Source organism: Nicotiana tabacum, chromosome 22 (genome assembly GCF_000715075.1).
Source record: "Nicotiana tabacum cultivar K326 chromosome 22, ASM71507v2, whole genome shotgun sequence".
Classification (NCBI taxonomy): Eukaryota; Viridiplantae; Streptophyta; class Magnoliopsida; order Solanales; family Solanaceae; genus Nicotiana; species Nicotiana tabacum.
Window position 1 is genome coordinate 138,443,463 of NC_134101.1, and position 22,228 is coordinate 138,465,690.

Below are 22,228 nucleotides of genomic sequence, written 5' to 3' on the forward strand. Positions count from 1 at the left end.
TCCCCATAGAACTCTCAGTTGTTTGGTCTTAAGTTAAAGTGTTTTATCTTTGACCAGGACTAAGTGCTCAGTATTTTTGTAAAGATGAAGGACCATTTGTGTCCATCATTATATAATAGCAGGGACAAAAATGTACCTGCCCTATACTTAAGGGACTACTTAACGTTTTTTTCCTCCTATTATTCCACATAGGAGTCGCTCTCTCCGTGTCAGACTTCCTCCAAACTTATCCCTTATTGGCTGATTTTAAAAAGTCAATTCCAATGATCGATCAACCATCAATTTTTTTTTAATGATCGAGAAATTCCTTAGGGGCTAAGTAGCGTATTATCAACCGTCAACTGAACTTAATATTTTCAATAATATGTTGTAAAAACTCTAATATCAACTCATCAAATTTAAAACCTTAATTTGTCTCTAGAGCTAATTTAATAATGGGTTCACCTCTCCAACTGTCTCCACTTAAATACCATAGTGCATGGTTCGCAGTTTGGTACACAATGCATTTCGTATTTACCCCAATCCGAGAAAAGGACATGTAAGCAGTCTACCGTGATATAATTATTTTGGAGCCAATATGAATTAGTAACCTATAAGTCACACAGATATAATTTTACCGTTGTTCAGCCTCTTTGGGTATTAGAGCCAATATATAAATATAATACCTAAGATAATTGTGAGAAAAAGCTCATGACCTTGTGTCTACTTTCACATGCTCACTGACCAGAGTTCGCCGATCATCATCGTCAGGATAGAAAAGAAAAAAGAAGAAAGGTCTCCTATTAACAGCCAAGGTCAGCCATGAACTTTAAAATAAAAGTAATTTATTTTAATTTTACTTTTCCTTTGTGTCTGAGATTGTGATCATCATATCATGCCTTCTTTTAATTGCTTTCTTGTGCGATCATTGAACTATATACTGAAGGAACCATGCGTTGTTATTTTCTAGTACTTTGAATGATTTTACACTTCTGGTGTTTTTTTTGCTAATGTTGACTTGAATTGGGTTAACAGAGCTCCTGTTAATTAGCTATTTGTCTGACAAGTCTAACAGATGGATCAACAATATGTATAAATTTGTGGTAAATTAGAACTAATATATATACACTTTAGTAGTGGTGGAGCAACGATTTTCACTAAGAGCTATCAAAATATATAAAAAAAACATAAAAAAATAAAGGGGATTCGACTTTATATAGTATTAATACATGAAAGAAACTTTTGTCTAGCTATACTAGTGAAATTTTCTAGTGTTGGTAACTTGGTTAAAGGTGGCTCCGCCACTACACTTTACAACAACAACAAACTAAGTGTAATCCCACAGGTGAAGGCTGTTTCCGATAGTCCCTTGTCTCGAGGAACAGTAAAAATAACGCAAATGCCACTACACTTTAGGGTATTACTAATAATGCATTGACTATAGTATGTTGTATGGCCTCTAGAATATTTTGCTTCTTCCCTCTCCCGTCATGTGGTATTGTTCACTTTTTTCTGAAAATTATGATGCATGTTTGATATAAGTGATACTATTGGTTTATTACAAGATTAAGGCCAGTGTAAGTTGCTTCTGTTGTAGCCTAACTTGGCTTCTCTGAAGTTTTAACTAGCTAGAATAAATCGGTAAAAGCGAAAGCCATATATTTTCTTGACAGACTTAAAGTTTTATATGCAGAAAAGTGTAATTTTTTTTTTTTTACAGTATTAGGTCTTTTAAAAGCCAACTACATGGAAGTTGTCTATAATAAGCATGCTCAGTGGCATGTTAATGATGGTAACCTGTTTAACTAGAACTACATTTATAATGTAAAAAGTAATTGTTGTTGGTGTATATAACTTAAATTCTTCTTTGATTGAGCTTTTGAACATTTAATACCATTATTTTCACTATCATTCCCATGTATTTATCTGTGTTTCCATGTTTAGGGGCCTCGGGTTGGTGGGAGTTATTTTTGATACTAGGCTTACTCTTCTGTTTACCTTAAGGTGTTTCATCTGAAAGGTGATTAGTAGACTCAAATGACGGGTAAACAATTGGACTGGCATGACTGGGAAATGCTTTCTAGAATTTTTACTGTGAGATTGGGGCTTGATACTCTGACAATGATTGGTTTTGTTAAAAATGGATTAAAATGTTAACTTTTAGGACTGGCTGCTTCCCACTCTAACTTTCCAAATCTGTTTCTTACTTTCAAACCATAAAGAAGAAAAAGAAAGGTTAAATTTTAGGCCTGCATTATTAATGTTTGAGATAATTTATAAATTCCTTCTAGCAGAACAAAAGAAAGAAATCTCATGCTTGGAAGATTACATTAAACAATGCAGAGATTGTTTATAAGTTAAACATGTACTGATAAATAGTCTCCATTTTGTTGGCTTTGTAAAGCAAGAAATGAGTTTACTTTTGCCGGGAAGAGTACTTAACTTTTGCTACTTAAAATGAGAAGGTTTCATTTTGGCAACTGACTTAAATAGTGTCACGGGTTCGAACTGTGGAATCAGCCATCGATGTTCGTATCAGGGCAGGCTGCCTACATCACACCCCCTTGGGGTGCGGCCCTTCTCCGGACCTTGCGTAAATGCGGGATGCTTTGTGTACTGGAGTGCTCTTTTTTGTAGAGTGTGATGCACTTGCTCCACTCCACTGTTATCAGTGGCGCGCTTAAGCCCTAACTGAAAACACTTTGAGCGCTTCGCCTCGTTTAGCGGACGCTTTAGTGTTGTCATCAAAGCTCTAAGACATATTTTTCCTTGCTAATGAACGTAATCCTGAAGAGGCGACATTAAACAATTGATATTTCACTTTATTGTAAATTTTCTTTAATTTCTTTGTCCATATAGTTGGTATTCATGCTTATAATTTTAGTCTTGGACTACACATACATATTTGTAGTTTTTCTCTACTGTGTCTTTCTTCATTAAAGCCCACGCTTTATTTGCTCTTTGAGCTTAAAGCCCCAACAAACCTTAGAGCTTTTTTACGCTTTTCGCCTTTGCTAACACTGCTACACTTCTTTAGTACTTTAGAAGGTGACAATTTCTTTCTTCTGTTCTTCCTGTTATTTGATACTGATTTTAGAGAGGATTCATTTAGGGGTCTGTTTTTCTTTCTTTTGTTGCTCAATTGTGTCTCATTTAGTTAGTTTCATAATTTTCCATTGAAAACCTCTGATTCATTGATTGGTTTTCACTTACCTAATTCAACTGTACGTCTTTGCTCATTTCAAGGTCCAATGTTTAGATGACTCCCCGCAGCATGAGCGGGAGTATCAAGCTATGAACTTATCATCATAGGTAACTAAGTTGAACTTTTTTAGTGCCATGGGTTCTGGTTACATTCGCTTGTCCTATCTGCTCATTTATGTTTTGTTTGGGAGGTAAGAAGCAAAGAAAAATGAAGGGACAAGAACAATTCTTTTCACTAGACCAAAGCCCGTGTTGGGGTTGTGATGGTTCCAGAAAACTACTAGTACTATCTTAGGAGTTTCCTTATTCTTTGTCATAAAAGACTGGCAATCTTGATGCCTGAGCAGCTATCGTGTGGATCCGGGATGATGTATTCTAGTATTTTAAGCCTCATGTCATCTCTAATATATGCGTAGTCTGCTAGACATGTTAGTGGCTCGCCAAGATTTACTGATGTGTTCACTGAGGCACAAGTTTAAAATGGAGAGGTGCTGCTTAATAATGATTGATTTGCCGTATTCTGGGTAGAGCTCTGTAATCGGGTCTGTTTGTGATTTAAATTGAAGTGTGACCTTGAATTTAGTTTGCTTAGATTTTTATTGTCAGATTATATTTGTTCAATTTCATCACAAACACATATTCCTTTATGTGAATGCAAATATGGAACAGGATGGATATAGTCAGACGTATGCAACCTTATCTTCGGATGTTTCTTGCAAATGTCCATTTTCATTCTTTAATCCTATCATATCTAAAGTTTGGTCCCTAAGTCATCCTTCTCTGTCGCGTTCTCTCTATCAGAAATTATTAAATAGGGAAGGTCAGGATTGGTATATGAACTCATACAAGGACAACCAGTTAAATAGTTGGTATTCCTGACTTATCCTTCTTAATTTATTGAGTAATTTTCACATCTTCTCAGTTAGCAAACGGCTGTGAAGCCATTCTTTCGCTTAAAGACGATAATGGTCCTTGTAGTTTATTCTTCAACAATTTTCCTTTGTAGTTTTTCCTTGTAAAAACCTCGTGACAAGGGCATATTTTTGTCATTGTGGAGACAAAAGCCAAGGTTAGGTAAGGGGGGAATGACAAGCATTAAGTTCCATATGGAAAGAACAAACAACTGATGGAGTTTTCTATGTAAAACTATGAGTTAAGCAGATTGCTGAAACTTTGTTCTGGAAATTCTTTCTTGTCATTTTTGTAATCCTCTGGCCCACCCTCCCAAACATTGAACGAATAACGAAATACTGGCATGAAGTTTTTTTCCTTTTAAAATGTTTTTCCATTTGGCTGCAGAATTATTTTAGAGCTTTCTGATTGCATAGGATTTACGTCATGAGGGACAGGTGGCCAAGAGGTAAAAAGTGGCTTAAATTGTCATCTGTAGAAACAATTGCTCTTGAACAGCTGAGACGAAGCACAACATCAAGGGAAACAAAACAAGAAATGGAAAATAATTTAGAGACCAAGGGAACTTGGCTTCCTTATGACTTGCTTTTTAAGGTTTTTCTTCTACTTCCAGCTGAAACTCTCTGCAGACTCCGTTGCGTATGCAGGACACTTCTTAACATGATCAACAGTCCGGCTTTTGTTGAAGCTCACTTTCGTCAATCTGAGACAGTTCTAATTACTCAGAAGTCCTTTCGCGAGGAAAACATACGGTCACCTTTTCCACTACCTTCAGATAAGCCAAATCAATGTTACTTCCATTTCTGGGACATCCATAGCGGTAAAGGCCACAAAGTTTGTATGCCAAATTTGAGGAACTTAGAGTGTGTTTTGGCTGCCTGCAACGGTTTGGTCCTGGCTAGAATTAAGAAAAACGGAGGTCTAGTAGTTGTAAATCCAAGTACAAGGAACCACATTAGAATGCCTCTTGGTACAATTGGTTTCGCGCAGGAGTGCTACGGGTTCATGTTCAGCCACTTCACAGGTGCTTATAAAGTAGTACACTTGTTCCGCGACGAACATAGACACATCCGCTGTGAGATCCTGAACCTTACTACAAGATCATGGCATGCAGTGGATGGACCTAATTCAGGAGAATTCGGATCAATCAGTACCACTCGTAGATCTGTTTCAGCAGTTGGAGCTTTGTATTGGCTTCCAAAAAGGGACAGTTGTAACCATGCTGTGTCTTTGGGATTTCATGATGAGAAGTTCCAAACTGTACCTCTACCAATCAACAGCACAAAAAACGATCGTCTTGTTGAGATTGGAGGCACCCTGAGCTTCATAACTCATGCGACGTTGAATTTGATTCAGGTATGGATCTTGAAGGACGGCTTAAGGGAAAATTGGATAAAGAGATATAGCATCAATAGGTTCTATGATATCACAGGATTTGTTCCACTTTGTGCTTCGACAACGGAAATATTTTTCAAGAGAAGAGGAAACCCTTTGTTACATATATACAATATTGAAGCTGAAGAAATGCAGGAGGTTAATGTTGGAGATGTGCAAATTTACATGCCTCATGTAAAGTCACTTGTTTCATGGGATAGTCCTCAAGGTCAGTGGGATGTGTAAATGGATATTCAATCAGCAGAACCTTTGTGCTGTTCAAACTTTCGAAACCTAGTTGGTTTTGTTCCTAAAATCACTTTCCAAATATTTCTACTAATAGTACAGTGTGTTTCTTTCAGTTGTATATTTGTTTGAACATTTCGAGGTGATTTTACCTGCATGCTCCGTGGATGAGTTAGTTACCATGCTATTGAGGTTTTGTTAAGCTCCAGGATTTAATTCGAGTTTTGTAATGGGAGTTTAACGAAGGAGGTGAACTTGTAAGGTATGTCCACTTTTGCTTCTTTCTTTTCCATCAACCTCAAGGAGGATAAACAATAATTCTCCATAGCTGAAAATCGTTAAAATAGCACGGGCTAGCTAGTTTTCGGACTGGTTATTCAAAAATAGCCAGTATTTGTCAAATCATTGAAAAGTAGTCACTATTTTGCTGCAATAGAGACCTGTCCAGCATAATATACTGGAGTTCGGTGCACCTTTGTATGAATTTACAACATATTATGCTGGACCGGTATACTTTGCTAGCTCCAGTATAATATGTTAGAGTTCAAGTATATTATGCTGGAGTATTTTCTGGATTTTGAATTGTGTTTTTGTTCAAATTTATTTTACATAAAAAATGACTAAATTTCGTTGACTTTTGAAACTGTGTCTATTTTTGATCGACCATTTATAAATCTGACAATTTTTGAATTTCTCCCTCTAATCTACAAAGTGCCCTCGATCAGAATCAAACTTCAGACCCATAGTTGAAGTTCATGTAAAAAGGAATGGCGAAGAATCTCAAGTTTAAGAGGCTTATTATTCTAAAAAGTAGAGAGGCAAATTAATATCCCTAATCGTCTTCTTCGTGTCTTATCTTTTATAGGAGTAAGAGCTTAAGTAGTTGTCTCTATTTGATTTCAAAAAGTTAGCATCAACAGCAATTGCAGGCTGTGCATTCCCTGTTTATTAACAATGCAGTGATGCACAACTTCGGGTTTGTTTGGTAAGAACGAAATATTTTTCGGAAAATGTTTTTCAATTTTTTCATATTTGGTTGGCTTAAATGTTTTGAAAAACATTTTCATCGTGAACTCATTTTTCTCCTTTCCTTATCAAGAGAAGGGAAAATCTTTTACAAACCTCGGAAGTTTATGAAATTTGCGGGTTCGGAAGATTGTTGGTTCAAAAGTTTATGGCTTCATGTTTATTGCATTTAAATTATTTATGAATACTCTTGAGAAGTTATTTTCCTTAATTTGCATACCAAACACCGAAAAATGAATAAAATTACTACTTGTTTTCCAAGAAAACAATTTCTTGAAATATACCTAACACACCCTTCATCTCTCCGTTTTTTTTTCCGCATGCCGAATAAGGTAAAACATCCAAGTAAATGCCGCATACCCAATACATACAACACGAGGCATACCACTAACCATCTACCAGCTTATAACAACTTAAGGGTGAAATTAAAAAATAGTCAGATTTATTAGTGGTAATTGAAAATAGACATAGTTTTAAAAGTAATAGAAATTTAGCCACTTTTCATGTAAAGATAAATCTGAACAAAAACACTGTCCAAAATTCGAAAATTATTCCAGCATAATATACTGGATTTCCAGCATAATATACTGGAGTTCCAGTATAATATACTGGTCCAACATAATATGCTGGAAGTTCATACACAAGTGTTCCAATCTCTATGCTGGACTTTCTGTGTGTTGGAGTTCCAGCATAATATACTGGAAGTTCATACACAAGTGCACCAATCTTCAGTATATTATGCTGGAATTTTTTGTGTTACAGCAAAATAGTGACTATTTTCAATGACTTTGCAAATACTGGCTATTTTTCAATGACCAGTTCGAAAACTGGCTAGCCCATACTATTTGTTCCAACTTCAAGCATATATTGCTACGGGTAAACTTCAATAATCCACGTTAAATCCATTCCAACAGTATCGCAGATTCATACATGGTGCACTCTAGTGCCTAGTGCCTAGTGCTACCTCTTTTTCAATTTATGTGATAAATAAAATTACATATTTGGAAACAACGAATATATATCACAATAATTAATAATTTAAAAGACATAAAAAAGTTTACGATCAAACTCATTTAACTCTTAAAATCTAAACACCGTATATACTATTAAACATGATTCTTCCGAAAAGCACCATTGGGCTAAAATAGCTCAGTCGGTAAGACCAAAGATTTCGTTGCACCATTTTTAAATCTCATGATCTTGAACTTCTCTCCTCCAGCGGTAGAACAAATCTTTCATGCGCCATACTTGTAGCTCGTCGCCTCCACCATTGTTCAAGTTGTCACAGCCAAAATCCAACCAAGTCGTGATGACACCTAACCTAAACCCCTAGGTAAGCTGATCAACATATAACACATCTTGAACAAAAGATCATCAAATAAATAATATAATAAGAATGCAAAAATTAATATAACTATCCCCAAGAACTAGTAGTACAAGTCATGAGCCACTAAGTTTAAGAAATGCGATATTGGTATGAATATTATTTACTCTAAAAAACGGATAACAATTAAATTTGTAAGTGATTTTAAGGATACACAGATTAATTCGATACAAAAGATAAATTGCGTTAGATTAAACAGATAAAAGATGTAGTAAGTTATCAAACCGCTTGAGGAGGAGGATTCTCGATTTAGCAACAGCCTCAATGAAATATCCATCCTCGATCCAGACTCACAATGACCAAGCACTGATGAACAAGAATAATAACTTTGAATAACACAGAAAATAATAGTATATTGCCTTGGTATGCGTGTGTTACCATGTCGTCAATAAATAATCAGACTCCCCTTTATATAGTAGGAAAGTTTTACCCAAAGTACAATTCTATAAAAGGTAAAAATCTTTTGCTTAACTAATCATCGGTTCTCTATTGATACGTGTCGAGATTCACGTCGTGATATCCGGACGGTCGCGAATATCACGGCCTTTTGTTGGTCGTGCCCGATCGTCCGTTAATGTTCTTCGAGGCCTTCGGGGTTCAAACCAGACCTGGGGACCATGGCCTCTATATTCCCAAGGGTAGTCATTTCACCCCGACCCTGGATCAAGGGGCTCTTTGCCTCGATTTCATTTCCTTGCTTTACGTTTCTCGCTCCGTTTACTTCATCAAAAATCGAGACGTACCATGAGCTCGATTTTACCCGTATACAGATAGTCCCCTCGTTTCTCGGAGGGTGAGTTGACGAGAAACGAAATGAGCTCTTTGATTCCTTATTCAATACGCCATGACAGAAACGACAAAGATCCCGAAACGTCCCGTCATTTATGACTTCAAACGCGTGCCAATCACCGGTTGGCTATCTATGAACGTGAAATATCATGAAGCCTCTATAAATATTCCCCTCTTTCGTTCATTTTTTGCTTTATGTTCAAGCTTCTACCCTCGAGTCTTCTACCCTTCTTCATACTCTAGCATTTTTACCTCCGTTTTTCAAGAATTTTCAGTAAGTTCAAATTTTTTACTCATCTTCTATCCAAACCGCCGCACTTGACCCTTCGTCTTTCGTCATCTTTTCTCAAGCCTTATCTAGATAAGAATGGAAAAAACTTCCAAATCTGTTCCCAAAAAAGTTGCTTCTTCCTCTCAACTGACCGCTGAAATCGATGAGGCCACTCCCGATGTGGTTGACGTGGAGAGGTTCGCTGCTGATGTGTCTACTGACGAACCGGTCATCGAACCTCCCTTGAAAATGTTCATTCTTGGGGATTGTTTGGTTGCCAACGACTTTAAGGTTGAGAAACCCTCTTCAGTGAAGGGTCGGCATAAGGAGGCATCGAGATATATATGCTCGATCACCGAAGATGTCCTCCCTGAGGTCAGAAAGAACCATAATTAGGCAGACAAGGACATAGTGGTCCCTGACCTTGAGGAGGCCATTACTACCCATATCGAGGGATATCTAAGTGTTTACACTTATCCCTTCACATTGGGCCTAGTGGACCCGGTCATTATAGACTTCTGCAAGAGGTACGAAGTATGCCTCAGTCAAATCCACCCATCACCATGGAGGATTGTAATCCTCCTTCGATTCTTCGTCAACAAGATCGATTCTTGTCAGCTCACCATAGATCATTTACTCCGCTTGTGAAATCCCCGACTCTTCCGAAGGGGACTGATAAAGCTCGTGCACCGGGTTAGCAAAGCCCCATTCTCAAGCATCAATGAGGACCGAGATCGAGGCTGGTAGGGGCGCTTTGTCCAGGTGAGGACCTCAGACATAATCCCTGCAGAGTTTAGGCCATTCCCCGAGCGGTGGAACGTATCACGTAAGTACAACTTTCCTTTGAGTGTTGATTTTATGTTCATCTCCTTTTTCCTCATCGGTATTTTGTCGTGGTGAAGCTGTCGCTCGAGTCCCAAAGCTATCCCTTGGCTCAAGGAGTGGATCGAGGGTATTGTCTCACAGATGCCTTACTCTGAGCGCTCGTGGCGCAAACTCTCGAAGGGCTGTTGGGAGGACCGTTCCCATGGTAAGATTTCTTTCCCGAATAAGTTACACTAGGCTTCTTCTTCTAGCATCACGTTCTTATTTCCTTTTCACAAGTTTGCCTAAGACCATCGAGCTTAGGCCTCCGTTCGGGGATGAGGACTTGCCCGTCGATTCCTCTACTTTGGGGCAGCTCGGGGCTGCAGCAGGAGAGAAGAAGAAGAAATGAAAGGCTCTGGGTTCGTCGAGCTCAGAGAAGAAAAAACCAAAGAGAAGATTGGTTCGTAAGCTAAAGGAGAGCTCCATCTCTCGAGCACCAGACTAGGACTCACTCTACCGGCTCAGGGATGATCCCGAGGAGGAAGATCTTTTTGCAGCCCGCGAACCGTCGCCCTCCGAGGAGTAGAGGGTGTTGAATAGGAGATCCATGAGGCGGATCTCTAATCACGTCCAAATGCACACCTCAAAAGAGGTATGACACAGTCGCATGCAATAATAAAACCCAACTCAGAGTCAAGGTCGAATCCGCATGGAACTAAGATGGGAGTTAGGAGTATATACTCGGAATGAGCAAGTGAAGTATCTATATTGAACTTACACAATGAGTTTTTGGTGTTTATATTATCTAATATTAATCTAATGATTGTAAATTAAAGACAGAAGACTAAAGATAGTTGTTTTTGAGAGTTTTCCAAATATGTAAAAAACCTAGTGCTATGACCAAGACCTAGGTGTTTGCCTAATGGGATAAAAACTTTTATGCTCGTTTTGTTGACAAGGGTGTATTATAACTCACAACTCTACGTTGTGAGCATGTGATTTTTGCCCTATATGAATTACTCCCACAAATTCAAGAAAAATTAATTTTCCCATTATTTACAATTTCGTAGATTTTTGTAGCATTTTGTTAATTGTTGGCATTTGTTTGTGCATTTTTAATTTTGCTTGATTCATGAAAATACAAAATACATTGCATTTGCATTTAAGACTTAATTTTACATTTTTGGATTAATTAGTAAATTAATTTGTTTGACAAAAATAGAGAAAATCACAAAAATAACTCATTTTGCTTTTTTAACTTTTAATTTTGAGTTTTATAGTTTTTCTTCTAATTTAGGATTTAATTAATTATTGAAAATACTGTGTTGACTAATTAGCTTAATTTGGTAAATTAATTTAGTTTAAGAGTTAATTTAGGATTTAAATTAATTTGAGAAGAAAAGAAAGAAAAGAAAACAATTGAAAATTGAAAAGAAGAAGAAGAAAGGAAATTAAAATAAAAAAGGCTGCTTTGATTTTGGGCTAATATGCCTAAGCCCAATCCCATTTCCCCTCCCAAAACCCTTGAATCTGCCCAGGCCCAAGTCGTTCCCCATTAACCCGTCTCGATCTGGCCCAAAACCCACCCCATTACCCGGTCCTCATCCCTCACCTCCCAAACGATGTCGTTTAGTGCAAATGTGATCCCAACCGTCAAGGTTACGTGATCTAACGGCTGGGAAGTTGGGGGTCATTTGATATAAGATTGTCTGAACCCTGTACTCCCCCCGTCTCATTTCTCAGACCCCATCGTCCCCAACCGAAACCCTAGCGCCGCCGCCCTAATTTCCACCATTTGTCACCGGCGGCGTTGTTCCCAAACCGCCCCAAACTAACACCCTACAACCCCCATGATCCCCTCATACCAAATCCACAACTATTTTCCTTCAAATCTGCCCGGAGCTCCGCAAATCTTGAATCCGAGTTCAAACCCCAAAAAGTTCAAAGCCATTTTTCATCGAGCCTGGTAGCATGCACGTTCGGGGAGCACTATTCTTTCAAACTCTGAGGTTTGGACTCGGCAAAACTGATGTCATTTAGTTGTTCTTGACAAAGAACAAGGGATCGACATAAGTTTGGCTAAGTTCTTTGTCCCTGTCCAGTTTCGAGGTTCGATTTGGTGAGTCCCTTTCCCTCTCCGGTTTCCTTTCTGTCATCCTCATCTTTCCCTTTCTTAAAACTAGTATTCTTATAATAATTTGGTCGAAAATTCAATTCATCTTCTGAGTCCAAGTTTGTTCTTCCATTCGTTATTTTTCTCTTTTCTCTCCTTTTCTTCGTGAATTTCGTTTTGTGACATTTTTAGTTTGTTAAACAGGTTAAGTTTCTGGTTCGTTAAATCACTTAATTAGGTCTTAATTTAGTCGATTTCCTGTTAATTAGCTCATTCATCTTTGTCTTTGCTTGATTGCATTTTAAAGAAGGGGTTCCGGGTTTTCTTGTAGGGAAATTTTGGTCAGTCTTTTGAGTTTGGAATCCCTGATGGATTTTAATTGGACTCCGAAAATCAGAAAGTCCAAGTGGGGATTTAATTTGTGTTTGCAGACCCTTACCAATTTGAGTCGGGTCAGTGTGACCTATACTTGGGTTGGAGGGGTAGTTTTTAGAGGTTTAAAGGGTATTTTGGGGAATCTTATGCAAATAACTACCTAAGGAAGCTTCTAGGAAGTTGGGGTAGGGATTAATCTGCAATTCTGAATTTTACACTAAGGAGGTCTAAGCAAAAAGGAGAATTTAAAAAGGGGTAAGGTGCAAAAAACTGAATACTTTAGGCTGCCCTAATGCCTTGCCTTTAAAGGCACCTCTAACTTGGCATTCAAGGCAGAGGGGAAAAGAGATAAAAAAAAACCTAAAACCTGAGACGGCTGAATTTTTTTTTTAAAAAAAGGTTCTGAAATCCCTGCATTCCATGGTGGAAGAACAATCAAATTTTGCTCATTTGAATTTCTGACCCCTCTTGTGCTAGTTAAAATTCTCCAAAATCCCATATTTATAATCTGATTTGAGAAATGAATTAAGGATGGTTTGAAGATTAAGTTCTGGTTTACTGCTTTCTACTGTTTTATTGGTTGTTTTCTAGGTTTAGTGTTGCTGGTTGTCTTTCTGTTACTGGGCTCTATTCTGCTGTTGGCTACTGATTCTTCATCTCTTTGTTTTTCTCTTTCGATATCCAGGTACACACTCTTGAGTCTCAATGTTTGTGAAGTTGATTTGAAGAATGAAATGAAAGACAGAATTTAAAGCTTAGCATTCGCTTGTTCTGTTGATTCAGTAGTGTTATTTTGATTTCGTTTTCTTGACTTGATGTGTTATATTGTTCAATTGAGTTCTATCTTGAACAAGTGAGATTTTACTATTGTGTTTAATTTGGGACTGTCATGAAACTGGAAGAATGATTTGCTTGGTTGAATCATGTAGCATAGATTCTGCATATTAAACCCTGTAATTGCATGGGATATTTTCTACTATGTAATTTCATTCACATTATTGTCAAGTATTGCTGGTTTTGGATGCTTCCACACTCATGAAATTGGAGTGGCTGAAGGTTCCTCTTAAGTGTTGGGCACGCAGAATCCTGTTAGTAGAAAGGGAAATGGTTCAGGTTGTTTAAAAAGGGTAAAAGCATGCATTGATTTATTTTGGATGGTATGTTGAATACGTTTAAACTTAGAAGTGAATCTCAGAATGCTTGGTTAGACTATTTAGGATTCAATTAGTTTTAAAATGCAAAAGCAAAATGTCGATCCAGTAGCATGTTTCATATTTTCTGATTGGGTTTGCATTCTAAGTGGTCGAGTATCATTGTTTGGGTTTGAACGTTGGGCCTAGTGCTGGCCTAAGTGTTAAAAGCCTCGCTTCAGGCACATATGCCATGCCATGAACGCTTTGGCCTCTATCAAAATTTGGGCTCATTTGAGCCTAAGCCTGAATGTGTTTGTAAATAGATTGTTTTACCCTTTGGATTTGTTTCGTTTCATGCAAATGCAGTTATTTCACTCATTTAGGCTTTGGCGTAAGTGCAAATTTCAGGTGATTGATTATTTGATACAACTCCTCTGTTAATTTCTACGTAGTTGCAAACAATCAATTAAGGTCCCTTCATTTATTTTTAATTAACTAGTTTGTCTTAAAATGAATTTGAGGCGAACCATATTTGACGAGTTATAATTTATGGCCCTCACATGCTAATTTGGAAACCTTTGGTTAGAATAAATCGAGGTGTGCCGTGCCGGACAAAACCTTAAATTGCATGGCCCTCGTTTAATTAATATTTTAAATCCTTAGAACTCGAGGCATGCCATTTAGCAAATCTTCCATGGCCCTCGCAAACTTAAAAATGCGTAGTTGCTTTAGGCGCGCTATTTTAAAAATTTACTTTCCTAAACTCGGGTGTGCATTTCATGTGACCCAAATCCAAATCTTAACAACGTTGAATAAAATGTGTGTTCGGATTGCGGGTGCATTTCATGTGGCGCGGTCCCAAGACATATTTTAGATGGCATTGAAATCTTCCTTAAAATAATTAAAAGCGGTTTGAAGTAAAATGCACATAGGTTTAAAAGTGTTTTAAAATCAGATAATTAGGCCAATGAAAACAGTTAAGCGACCATGCTAGAACCACAGAATCCGGGGATGCCTAACACCTTCCCCCGGGTTAACAGAATTTCTTACCCAGATTTCTGTGTTCGCTGACTGAAAAACAGAGTCAATCTTTCCTCAATTCGGGATTCTAAACCGGTGACTTGGGACACCATAAATTATCCCAAGTGTCGACTCTGAATTTTAAATAAAATAATCCCGTTTCGATTGTCACTTAAATTGGAAAAAAACTCCTTTTATACTCCCTTCTCGGGGGTGAGAAAAAGGAGGTGTGACAGCTCTGGCGACTCTGCTGGGGATCGAACCCAGAATCTCTGGTTCAGGGTTCAGAATTCGAGCTTAGATGAATTGTTATAGTTGGCTTTATTAATTTTGTGTGCCAAGTGTTGCTTTTACCACTTTGATATTCTGTGAACTGTATATAAATTACCACGAAACCCTTCTTCTCTCTGAGTCTTCTAAATCATGGAGGAATGTGCACTTCGTGTGACTTCTCTTCCGTTAGAGTCATATCCCAAATTTTATAACGAGGTTCGGACAAGTTGCAAAGCCGGTGAAGCTTCTGTATTCCCGGTACGTTGCCCCTCCCCCCCCCCCGGCTCGAGTTGTCCGCTCGGGTCAGCCAGGTCTAGAACAATAAACCCCGTTTTTAAATCTAGTATAACAAAACCTCATGCCGGATCCCTAGTAGGAACGTTTTCTTGCATCACGTGTATTTGACTTTGGAGACTCAACACGGGGGTTGAGTCTGTCTAGGACAAGTGTACCCTAAAATGAAAAGACCATCCTGATGCATCTTACTTTCTACTTGTGCATTTATTTGATTTGGATTTACCTGCTGACCGGCTTTTGAATAATGGAAGAAAGTTGGAAAAAAGAGAATATCAATGTGAGGGTTTAGTGAGTTAAATCACCTGTTTTGGAAAATCAATGTCCAAATGGTACTGAAACTCTGCCGAATTTTTTGAGAAAAATGAAAAAAAAAGAATGAAAAAAAAATGGTTTTGTTTTGAAAAATAGTTGGTTTTATTTTATTTGCCCGAACTATGCCAGTTTGATTCTCACCGGATGTGAGATACGTAGGCAACCCCCATCGGGTCCAACTTCTTTTTTTGCAAAAATAGCCCAAAAAGAACAAAAATTTTATGTTTATTACAAATAAGTAAGGTGATGTCATTCTTGCAAAAATAGCCGAATGTCCCTCAAAAGGGCGCCGGAAGGCTGTTTTTGCAAGAACAATCACCTTTAGTCATTTTTAAAGGTTTTGGCTGGTTAGCCGACACAGCCTTAAAATCTTCGTTTTCGGAGTGCTGAAAGGCCTGTCACACCTCCTTTTTCCTACCCCCGAAGGGTATAAAGGAGTTTTTCCAATTAAAGGACAATCGAAACAGGATTTATTTCAATTAAAATTCAGAGTCACCACTTGGGATAGTTTAATGGTGTCCCAAGTCACCGGTTCAAGTCCCGAATCGAGGAAAAGATTGACTCTGTATTACAGTCCGCGAGCCAGAAATCTGGGTAAGGAATTCTGTTAACCAGGGAGAAGGTGTTAGGGATTCCCGAGTTCCGTGGTTCTAGCACGGTCGCTCAACTGTTATTATTGGCCTATTTATCTGATTTAAAACATTTTTGAACCTATGTGCATTTTAACTTTAAAACTGCTTTAATTAATTTTAGGGAGATTTCAACGTCATCTAAAATACGTCTTTGGACCACGCCACATGAAATGCACCCATAGTCCGAGACACGTTTTATTTAACATTATTGAGATTTGGATTTGGGTCACATAAATGCGCACCCGAGTTTAGGAAGGTAAATTATTAAAGTAACGCGCCTAAAGCAACTACGCGTTTGCAACTTTGCGAGGGCCATGAAAATTCGCTAAACGACACGCCTCGATTTTAAGGATAAAAAAGATTAATTAAACAAGGGCCATGCAATTGAGATTTTTGTCCGGCACATCGCACCTCAATTTATTTTAACCAAAAGTTTAAGAATTAACCCGTGAGGGCCACAAATTATGATTCGTCTAATGTGGCTTGCCTCCAATTCATTTAGAGAACTTAATTAATTATGGAAGAAAAGAAACCCCAGGTGTTCAACATATACTCAATGTTAAAGCCCGAACTAAATTTGCTATTAACAACCAAACAAACGAGGGAGTTGGGCTAGCGAAACTCAACAGGCCCAAAATATGCTATTTTGATTTTTACAAGTCTCTTCAGATTCAAGCCCATGAGAGGAGCCCATGCCTCAATGAAATCACACCTATACTGGGCTCGTGGACCGAACTCACGCAGGCACGACCAACATTGAATTAAGGCCAATTTTCAACAACACATATTTTATGCTAAAATGAATTACAATTCAAGATAAACTACAATTAAAACCTGAATTAATCAGTATTAACACACTATATGTATTAGCTAGGAAACTTTATCCATTATTCAACACTAACCATATTGAGAACTCAAAGCCTTATGCCTGACTACAAGAAATATCAAGGTGAACAAGGACCCAGACTATTCTTTAACACATGTTAATTTTGGCATTAACAACCCACCCTACTGATGATAAAACCAGATGCATTCATAATCAACCAAACATTACTTAATTTTAATACTGAACCACAGAGTTTCCAGCGACAATTCCAACGAGCAATTCATGTGATCAAACCTAAACATGAATGAAAGATGCAAGACTCAAACTATTAGCTCGAATAACAACAACACTCACTAAATTCCAATCATAACAATCCCAACACACAAGTATTTGAGAAAGAGTTCATCTAATCTAGAATTAAAATAACAAAACCAAAGTTCAAGCATGTTCCTAAAATATACGCCATAAGTCATGACTGAATACAATAATGTCCAGGTAATCAAGCTAATTTAGACAAGAAAACACATGAACAAATCATTTAAAAACAGAGGCCATTTATTCACTATCTAAATCAACTACATGGCATCCCTTTACATCTCATATGCTACTCAAATGTTGAAGCATACCTGGGAAATGAGAGGAAGTAAGAAATGTAAGATCAGTAGCCAAGCAGCAGCAGTCATAGCTATGAAACAATTCCTAGAACCAATCAAATAGTAACCAAACAACAAAATTTAGAACAGAGCTTTCAGAACCCCCAAATTCAAACTATTTCTCAACTCAAGTGCAGAATGTGAAGCTTTTAGAGATTTTAGCTCATGAAAAAGATCAGAAAGACCCACTTAATACAGAATTTGATCAATTTTTATAAAGGAAAAGTGCTGGAAATTAGTGCAGTTTCAGAACTTCAGCCGTTTTTGGTTTTCTGGATTTTCTATATCTTAAAGTCTCTGAGCTCTCCTTTCTCTATCTTTGTACTCTATCTCTCTGTATTCTTCAGTATCCAGTCTGTATTCTTTCTTTCTCAGTGTGTTGTTTCCTTAAATAGGCAATGAGAAATGCCTTTTGGATTCACAAAGTGCCCTTTCAACATTTAAAAATTCGATTCCACTCAATTCTTAAGGTTTTCGTTTATTCAGTAGTGAAATTTAAACCCTACCACTATAGAAGCTTCTTAATTAGGTGACTACTTTAAACTTATATTAATCCATTCTTATTAACATAATTAAACAAGAAGTTAAACCAAATTATTGAAACAATCCCAATTACTCTAACTAAGTGATTAGACGAGATACAATTTCACAGTCTTTAAACAAGCTGATATCCCAATTATATGAAACAAATCCACAAAACCAATCGTAAAGAAACAAAGTGAATAGAAATAATTTATACCAAAGAACTGATCGAATTTCAATTGAAATTGACCAGAAAAAGAAAAAGAGACGAGGAAGACGAATAACAAAATAATACTAATGAGAATAATCGTAAAAAATAGGAACGAACTCACCCTACACTTGAACTTTCAACTGATAATCCAGTTTGGTCCCCAATAATGTCAATCATTTGTTCTTTGCCAAGAACAAACGAGCAGCATTATTTTGTGACCAAACCGTCCTGAATACTTGAGAAAACTTGAAGGAGTAGTCTTGCATATCTAAATTTGGCTTCGGGCTTTTATGGCTCGAACCCTAGATTTGAAATTCGAAGGGTTCAGGCCATGTTCGAGAGAAACGAAGCAAGAATTTGCGAAGAAGGGGTCTTGATGATCATGGGGTGTAACTTTGGAGGTGTTTGGAGGCGGTGCCGCCACCAGAAAGTGGTGGAGAATGGTGGCGTCTGCTAGGGTTCATACCTTTAAATCAAAATTCGAGAAATTCCAAGGATGTTCGAAGGAAGTGAAGTTGGGATTTGAGAAGAGGAAGTTGTTGTGGTTCTGGGGTGTAGTTTTGGTGGTGAACGGAACCGGTGCCGCCACCCTAAGGCGGTAAGGGTATGGTGGTAGCTGGTCTCTAGGGTTTGGGTGAGGGAGACGAGAGATAAAAATGGGGGGTTCTAAGGGGGGCGGGGTCCATTTGGGTAATTATATACTGGGGTGGAATTGGATCTAGGACGTTCGATCAAACAAGATCAACGGCTTGGATTATTTGATTAATTTGAACGGTGTCGTTTATTAGTATTAGAGGCTAGATCGGGTTTAGGGGGAAACGATTCAGGGTCGGGTTAAACGGGTAATGGGTTAAGTCCTGGTTGTTGGATGTGGGGAATGGACGGTTGAGATTGGTTGACACTAAAACGACGTCGTTTGAGTCGTCTCTAAGGTCTGAATTGAACGGACCGGGTATGACATGGGTCTTGGGCTGGTTTTGGTTGGGTATTAGGTGTATTTGATTTGGGCTTGGGGATTAAATTGAATTGGCCTAAGAATTCCTTTCCCTTTCTATTTATTTCCAAACTATTTTCTTCTCAAAATTAATTTAAATCCTAAATTGATCCTTAAACCAAATTATTCCACCAAATTAACTTAATTATCTCTAGATAATAATTAACCCAATTAATTAAGTACCAAATCAAAGGAAAAACTACTAAAATTCAAGACTAAAAAATAAAAAAAAGAAGAAGAATAAACTATTTTGTGATTTATTTTTCATTTTTATAAAACACCTAATTATTAATTAATTCAAAAATGTCAAATTAAATCCTAAATGCAATTACAATATATTTTTGTATTTTTTATTACTAAAATAAACAGGCAAAGACAATATTCACACAATAACAGAAAATGCCACTAAAATCCACAAAAATCGCAAATAATGGAAAAATTATTTTGTTTTGAAATTTTTGGGAACAATTCGTATATGGCAAAAATCACGTGCTCACAAGGCCGTATTGGTAAAGCCGGATATTTTTCTGAATTTTTTGAAAAAATGGTCATTTTTCTTGAGTCAAAATGAGTCATAGTTTTCTTTTAATTAAAATCACCTTGATAAATGTGCAGGATGAGCACAATTCAAAATGAACCTTTCTCAGTCTGTGAAGAGATCCCTTTGGAGCTACATATGTGGTGGCATAATTTGGGGGACAATAGCAGAAAAGTTGTGACAAAAGCATTGGGTGGTCTTGTCGGGCTCTTGAAGGTTAAGCCGAGAAAGGACATAATCGAGGCATTGATACCATTTTAGGACCCAGCACATAATGTATTCCACTTTGCTGATTTCGAGTTAACTCCTACCCTAGAAGAGATAGCAAGCTACGTCGGTCTCGAGGGGAATCTTAGAAATCATTACCCGGTAGCACCAAGAATAGTAACCCCTCACAAATTTTTGGACCTGTTAAGCATCTGTCGGGACATCCAAGACGGAAATTTGACCAAAGAATTCTATACCTTCTACTTTTTGTACCGACGTTACGGGAATCGCCGTGGCTTCGAGACGCCAGATATCGGTCTTACTCACGCGGGAAACCAAGACAAGTGCGAAGCTCGGAGAGGATTAGCTTTTATAACGGTGTTCCTGGGTACTTAGATTTGCCCCAGAAAAGACGGAAATATAGAGTTGGGACTCGTGGGGATAGCCGACTTTATGATGAAAAGGGCAAATGGGACCATAGTGCCGCTGATCTTGGCAGAAATTTACCAAGCTCTGACCCTCTGTCGAGAAGGGGGAAAGTTCTTTGAAGGGTGCAATATGCTGTTACAATTATGGATGGAGGAACACCTTTGCCACCGTCCTGGATACTTGAATTGTGGTATGACTGGCCTCGAGTGCATTGTAAAACAAGAAAAGTGGGTAGAGGGTTATGAGTTCCCGGATGGTACAGAAGCATGGCATGCTCATTTGAGATCTTTGACTGCAAATAAGATCGAATGGGCATTCAGGTGGCTCTCGGTCAGTGAGGTAATCTATATGTCAGCTGAGGTATGCTTTCTACTGTTAATGGTTCTGCGGAGTATCCAACTTTATGCCCCGCACCGACTTCTATGTCAGTTAGGCCGATACCAGACCATCCCACACAATGAGGATTTGAGTCGGCAGGTTATTGAGTTGGAACCAAAAGCCGCTTTTCCAGAAGAAAGAGTGCGTCGGATTTGGCATCAGTGCAGATTCTTAGAGCCTAGAACTCAAGTACGAGATCTATCCAAAGGCGAGGTAGAGCCTGGTTACACTGCGTGGTATAGTAAAAGATCCCGAGTTCATCAGGAGCCCGAAAGGCCCGCAAAGAGACCCCATGTCCAACAATTTACCGACGGAGCACAGGTGCAATGAGACTGGTTGATCAAAGAAAATGAGTACCGAGCCACCATAGGCAGGCTGGAAAAGCAAGTCATGGACCTTCAGTTTGAGAATGGGTTGCAAGCCGCCACAGATGAAGGCGAGAAGAAGAAGCTAACCCAGGAAAATTAAGCCCTCAAAGCCCAAATCTGGAAGATGAAAATAGCTGCTAGAATCCCGAAAAGAAGGCGAGCGGATGAAAGGCTTATAAGCAGTCTGAAAAAGAAAGCCCTTGAGTATCAAGATGACCTAGAAAAGTCTGAGGCTAGTCTAGCAAAAGTCCGGGCTTAATTGGCGGAAAACGCAAAAGGTCGGACACAGTTTGTGCAACAAATAAAAAGAAAGTATAAAGGGACAATCACTAGCCTAAAAAGAAAAATAGTTACTCTCGAGAATGAGGCAGCCAAGCATGCCAAAGACTTTAAAGCTGATAAGGAACACTATTATGATTTGATGGATCAGATGGAGGAAGAAATGCAACAGTTGCAAAATCAACATCTCCATGATACTCAGGTGTTAGAAGCCCGGAATCAACAGGTTGGGAGTTTGCTTCAGGAAAAGGGTAGAATTCGATAGCGGATCAGAACTATTGCCGACTACATTGTTATGAAATGCCAAGCATGTGAGGATATGACTCATACCACCTTCTTTGCGGCAGTGATGACATTTGTCCGACAGATAATGAGTGACTTGGAGAGGCTTCAAAGGGATCTTGCACATAGGCCCATGGCGAGACCGAATGATGTCCCGCGGGCCCCAGGAGCATTTGAGGCAGTAATATATTCATGATTTTCATTAGAGTCTGCTAGTCTGTATTTTCTTTTATTGGAGTTTGTTAGTTGGTTTTCGAGTCTGTTGTTTTTACCTTCTGTTAGAGTCTGTTGATCTTGTTTTGAGTCAGAGTCTGTTAATTTCCCTTTTTGAGTCTGTTAATTTTATAATTTGGTAGAATGAGTGGTTGTAATCAAAACTGTTTTATTTTATGGA

At 38.2% G+C, this 22,228-nt stretch overlaps 1 protein-coding gene across 5 annotated transcripts; it reads left to right on the forward strand.

Annotated features, from left to right (window-relative positions):
* The first annotated feature begins 657 nt into the window (after nt 1-657).
* LOC107830780 (putative F-box/LRR-repeat/kelch-repeat protein At1g11620) lies at nt 658-13,401 on the forward strand. Of its 5 annotated transcripts, XR_012705511.1 has the most exons (5): nt 666-794; nt 3,226-3,291; nt 4,483-5,698; nt 5,832-5,977; nt 13,166-13,401. XR_012705511.1 is itself a non-coding variant. In XM_016658427.2 (4 exons), the coding sequence occupies exons 3-4, from the start codon at nt 4,522-4,524 to the stop codon at nt 5,915-5,917; spliced, it is 1,263 nt and encodes a 420-aa protein (XP_016513913.1). In that variant the 5' UTR covers nt 666-794; nt 3,226-3,291; nt 4,483-4,521; the 3' UTR covers nt 5,918-6,000. The 5 variants fall into 5 exon arrangements, 4 of the variants coding, with proteins under 4 accessions (XP_016513912.1, XP_016513913.1, XP_016513914.1 ...); XM_016658427.2 differs by lacking the exon at nt 13,166-13,401 and having other exon boundaries at nt 5,832-6,000; XM_016658426.2 differs by lacking the exons at nt 3,226-3,291; nt 13,166-13,401 and having other exon boundaries at nt 658-794; nt 5,832-6,000.
* The last annotated feature ends 8,827 nt before the right edge of the window (nt 13,402-22,228 follow it).

Bases quoted from the DNA above. Each gene is read 5' to 3' on its own strand.
- LOC107830780 (XM_016658426.2), top strand. From the start codon at position 4,522: ATGAGGGACAGGTGGCCAAGAGGTAAAAAGTGGCTTAAATTGTCATCT. The intron at 5,699-5,831 runs GTCAGTGGGATG...TGTTTCTTTCAG, and splicing joins TTCATGGGATAGTCCTCAAG to TTGTATATTTGTTTGAACAT.